Genomic DNA, 5,958 nt, shown 5'->3' on the forward strand with positions numbered 1-5,958 from the left:
TACACTTTGTAATGTGTGGTCTTAGAAAAATTAAAGCTTCTCCTCACTCTTAACCCTAAGAGGTCAAGCCAACAAAATCAATTACAATAGAATAATCTTAACTAGCCAGATCACTCAATATCTTAGGTAGCCCCCCCCCCCCCCCCTCTATGACCAATATTGTGGACCCACTGACATGTGATGACCTATGTAATATTTGTTTTGTAGTATCTCTTCCATCTATGTTCAATTAAAATTATACCAAATGGATGATTCTTATTGATTTTTAACAATAGGAGAGAGTTTTACAAGTTTAGCCTCAAATAAGGGCTATACCCAGATGGATAGCTTTATGGGTAAAAGATAACAACTCAGACTAAAATGTTGCTATTCCTGTAATGGAGGATTTTGTCCCACTAGATTTAGATACTGTTTACCCACACATGACACTATTAAGAGATTCTTATGGGACAAAAAATGAGTTCCCATGAGAAGGGGAAGCTGATCAGAAGGTGATGAAGGGAAAGAAGAGAAACAGAGTTTTTTTTTTTTTGAAGAAAATGAAACAATTAGAAATGGAAATGGAGATGATCAAAAGAAAGGGACCCATACCAGCTTTCATGTGAAATTCATGGTCAATGGCTTAGAGAACTTGGCCCACCAATTCCTAAACCCCTAAGTAAGGTAGGTGAACCCCAAACTGATCATTAGCACAAACACATGGAAGAAATGCCTTAGCCGTCCAAGAAGGAACAAATTAAGCAATACAAAGCTCAGGGACTGTTGGAGTAAACTATTAACAGTAGGCCCACAAATATTGTGCCATGGGGCCCATCTCTATTTTATTTTTTGGAAGTAATTTTGATGGACAGTTACATACTGCCAATAAACATTGGGTGGTAAATCCTAGGATCCCTTGCTCATATGACAAGTTTCAATCAAATCGAAGTTAGTTATGTATCAAAATTAAACATGGAGAAAAATCTCAAGATTGACTTTGAGATCACAGATCAAGGAATTTGTATCGGATCGCCAGAATCATCTGATCCATATCGATATTAGTGGGGAGCGATGATTATTTTGGGGCGATACTGTATCGATGGATTGATACGGAGTAAGGGTTAAAAGGTAAAATTTGATTTTTATTGGAAACTAGGGGCAAACCTGCCTAATACATGCTAACTGAGACCGATCCCGTATCCAATATCGAGTCCTAAAACCTTGTTTGAGATTTGACTTTTAAATTTGGACTATTTATACCATTTACTTGATATCCAATGGTCAAAATGATCACATCACTCTTCCACATGGTAGAACAATTTCACCCACCCGTCAATTTTTCATGGGTTGTCCAGCACAAAAAAAATCAACTTTATTTATTTATTTTTTTAATTTTTCTAATTTTATGGAGAAACCATAAAGCCCAAGCCCAAGCCCTCTTTTTTATATATGCCAGCTCTCTCTGCCTCTTCTTCTAAGAGTCAGTCCTCTGTCATGGAAGAACCAGTGGTTTCAGAGTGTGAAGTTCAAACCTCGTCCCCTACTTCATCTTCCACCACCATCACCGCCGCCGCCACCACCACCACCACCATCCCAACCTCTGCCTCCTCCTCCTCCTCCTCCTTGACCACTAGCTACACAGAATTGGAGCAGAATCAGAAGAAACCAGCAGAAGTGAAGACCCAAAAAGGTTCGAGGAAAGTGGAAGCAACAACCAGTGGCAGTGAGAGTAAGAAACGCCATAAGAGTGGCAGCGACGGCAAACACCCAACCTATCGCGGTGTTCGGATGCGTAATTGGGGGAAATGGGTTTCTGAAATTCGAGAACCCAGAAAGAAATCAAGGATCTGGCTTGGAACATTTCCAACACCAGAAATGGCGGCTCGAGCCCATGATGTAGCCGCTCTCACCATTAAAGGCAATTCAGCTTACCTCAACTTCCCAGAGCTAGCTCAAGACCTTCCCCGACCTGCCACCACTTCTCCAAAAGACATCCAAGCCGCCGCCGCTAAAGCAGCAGCAACTGTGTTCACGGTAACTACGACAAGCCATGTAACCGAAGCTGAGGAAGCTGAACAGAGCCGAGCCGAGCTGACAATTACCCACTCCCCTACTCCTACTACAACGTCAGAAGACACTCAAGAATCCTCCTCAATTTCTCTATCCATGGACAAGGATGAGACATTGTTCATAGACCTTCCAGACCTCCTTATAGACCTCACTGGGGCCGCCGCCACCGCCGATCCAAGTGACGGGTTTGGGCTCTATTCGTCTTGGTTATCAAATTCCGGCGACCTCGGATTCCGGCTAGAGGAACAACCGTTCTTGTGGGAGTACTACTAGAGAGAAGAGAAAGAGAAAGAGAGAAAGCTCATCACAGTAGTAGTACTGGAATTCGCATTCGTGTGAATGCACATCATCGCTAACTTTGAGAATTTTACCAAATTTGAGTGCCAATATATACTTCCATATTCCCCCAAACAGAAAAAAACCCAATTCAGGGAATTGACGTTAGAATGTTTAGATTTGGGTTTGGTATCTTTACTACTTCAGTACTCAATTCTCCACCTATTCCTCTTTTTTCCAGGATTTGCAGGGATTAGAGAAGATGGAAGGTGATCGAAGAGTTGTGATCCATAGTAGTTCCCATTTGTTTCACTTGCTAACATGCGCCCTTCTCTCATTTTTATTAGTTTCAGATACATTATTAATCAATCACAACAAGTTGAAGAAGACCTCAATTCTCTCTCTCTCTCTCTCTCTCATAAGTGTTTCACTGGAGAAGTCTCTAATGGTTTGGCTCCAGTGGTCTTTTCCCTTTCTCTTTTTCTTTCTTTTTTTTTTTTTTTTTTTTTCTCCTTTTGGTTTTTTGGGGGTGTATTAGATCTAAATTGCAAAGTTAGTCTTCTTCCATGTAAAGAAGGATCTGGATCAAATATTTTTGTATAATAATTGAATATACAAAATAAAGCAAAATATACTACTCGATCCCCTCTATGTGGACAGATATACCAGCATCCTTTATAGCGACAAGATCTTTATACCTTCAATCATCTCAATTTAATTTATTTTTACCGATTGTTGTTTTACCCACAGTGAATGAGAATCTATTAACCACGAAGTTTCAGATGCATGTAAGAGGGTATTTTGAGGAATATATTAAAACCATATAAGGGTTTCTGAACCCTACGATGGTGATGCACCCCATTGTAGACAATTTTAAGTCACTAAATGCATTGAGTGCTACTTGACATCACCCATCACGATCCCATTTATGGTCTATTACTTAATTCTTGCTAATCACCTTAGCTCTTAGCCATATATGTGCCCTAAAAAGGCAAAAGATCACCTTTTGTTACCCTCAAATCCACACTACAATTGGTAAATTTCAATAATTAATCGTGGATTTGAAAGCAAATTTAGTGCCCCAAGATTAAGTCAAAACCTAAGATCTTTGAGTGTTTAGTGTTTTAATTTACCACTCATTGAGATTATACATCATTTGGGCATGTTTTCGTAGGAGAATTGAGAGACAATGTCTTTCATACGATGGATGCTTAATTTTGATTTATAATCTAAACTTCATGTTAATTGTTGTGATTAAAAAGGCTTTTTTTTTTGTGTCTATCGATTAGACACGTTGTTCGTAGATTAATTAACTAATTAACTGTAAATCATAGCTTGCTCTTTAGTTAATGGTTGACGCATGTTGGACCAAACATGGCATAGAGAATTCATCATCGGCATATGATGGATATTTTTTTATTGTTTAATTATTTCTAAACAATATTTATATATTAAGATTTAAACATATAATATTTGGGGGGGGGGGGGGAGATTGTGAGAATGGGGACCCCGGACATAGAGAATCTAATGATGAAAGGTGAATTAATTAATTGACTCATATGATAATGAAGGTTTAAGGAGTAAAATTAGCAAATGATTACATGAGTGAAATAAAGATTATATACCTCGTCTATTCTTTTTTGGGTAGTTTTTTTTTTAAAAAAAAGATTATAAAGAGAAAAACTATATTGGGTATGAGGGGAGGGAACCATGAAGGCAACTTAACTCTCTCTTCCTTTTAAGTTGGAAAGAAGTGCATCAAATGCTTTACCTGAATTATAAGATACTTGTATGCTTTTGATGCATTGTTCCTCTTTTATACTTTCCTCTTTTTTCCCCTCTTGGCTTCCTCTTGGCTTCTAAGTTTGAGATTGAGAGAGAGAGATGCCTTGGTAGGAAGCTTTATATGCCCAAGAAAGAACTGGCTTGGAAGATCTATAAATAGTATAGAAGCTGTGGTGCAGGATTGGTCAAAGTGTCAAAACAGTTAAACCAGGAGAAAACAATTCTATTGGGGATCTGAGTTTTGCTTAAAGGACTACATTGTACAATAAAATTTCGCAATGAGCTTGTCAATCTCAATAGATGACCCAGCTCTTATTCGGCCTATATTGATAACAATGCCATTGTAGAGCAATGCAAAGGATGTTGGGGGGGGGGGATTACGATGTCTTATATTCCGTTGTTAATATAAGCAAGTAAATTTTGAAGGACCATTAAGAGGTTGAGACACCGAAAGGCTATTTAAGACTATATGGGTATTTAGATAAATTACTTACGGGCAAGAGATCTCTACTTGATCGCATGATCTCTACACAAGCGTCTAGACCAATGGTAAGCAAGCCTGAGTATCTACCCCAGGGGCAGATGTGTCATCTCATGGTGCCCTATAAGAGGGCGTCGAAAACACCACCAAGTAGAGATCTTTTTCCCATTGCTTATAAAGGATTTCACTACATATTTGTAGTGAGGGTTTTTTTTTTTTTTTTTTTTTTTTTTTTTCTGTAATCAATTTTGAGAGAGGTGTGAAGACCAATAGGTGATCTCATTAGGATTGATCTAAATTTTAGGAGTTAATATATGTGATACAATCATGTTAGTGAATTACCTTATAATTTGTCTCCATGGATCTAGAAAAACGAGTACTATGCCTAGTTTTGGGTGTTCCACTTCCACCTATTAAAATCGTAGCTCTCTATCTTTTCCTGCATTATATTTCATATTCTTTTTCATATTTATTTATGGGAAGGGGTTTCTTGAGCAAATCGCATAGGGGAGCACACCAAAGAGGAACAACAAAACAATTCCGTACATTACGGGCAACAAGTTCATTTCATGTGAGGAGATGAGAGATAGAGAAAAAGATGATGCTTCTATACGACCAACTCAGAGAAACTTTTCCCTTTTTTAACCAAAGCTACCTATGACATGTGATTATCTATTAATTATTTATGTAGTGGTACCACCATTAACCATGCATGATACCTTAGTTCTCCATAATGAATTTTAGCTTCCTAGAATTACACTTGGAAATAAGTGCATCAAATAATTCAAACTAGGGACCCTCAACACTTAGGCTTGTAAAACAAATTTCTAAACAGTCAAATCACTTTTTTTTTTGTTAAAAAAAAAACTTCAAATCCAAACCCTAATCATATATCATAGGAATTGAAACCTCCACAGATCTAAAATTTTTGGTAAAGCTAAATCCTAAAGAGTCTATGCCTACAAGGTAAATGCTTCAACCAGAAAAGGAAAGAAAGGGCTCACTTTGGTGTCTCCAATTGTTTATATAATTTAAAGAAACCAAAATAAATAAATACAAAATGAATTTTTTTTGGTGAATACCGACAACAAAATGTGGCCTAATTTCTTCTCTCCAGTGACCATATGATCACACGTTGGCCACAAGTGAGAGACAAAGGTTAGTTGGAATAAAGCCACAAACTACAAAGACGGCCTACGTTTTTAATATTCACACATGGAGTACAGGTCCTACCTAAAAAGCTACCACATCAATACATGATTTGATATATAGCTGAAATATTAGACCAAACCTTTTCCATTGGTCCCACCAATTTTGACCCAATTGATCCTCACCATTGATTCATTTGAAGATGCTGGTCTTTGGTT

The 5,958-nt window shown here is 37.7% G+C and overlaps 1 protein-coding gene across 1 annotated transcript; it reads left to right on the plus strand.

Moving 5' to 3' along the window:
• Positions 1–1,356: 1,356 nt before the first annotated feature.
• LOC122664820 (ethylene-responsive transcription factor ERF034) lies at positions 1,357–2,340 on the plus strand. Its single transcript, XM_043860821.1, has one exon. It carries the CDS (start codon positions 1,429–1,431, stop codon positions 2,320–2,322), a length of 894 nt encoding a protein of 297 aa, XP_043716756.1. The 5' UTR covers positions 1,357–1,428; the 3' UTR covers positions 2,323–2,340.
• The last annotated feature ends 3,618 nt before the right edge of the window (positions 2,341–5,958 follow it).

This window comes from Telopea speciosissima, chromosome 6 (genome assembly GCF_018873765.1).
Source record: "Telopea speciosissima isolate NSW1024214 ecotype Mountain lineage chromosome 6, Tspe_v1, whole genome shotgun sequence".
NCBI lineage: Eukaryota > Viridiplantae > Streptophyta > Magnoliopsida > Proteales > Proteaceae > Telopea > Telopea speciosissima.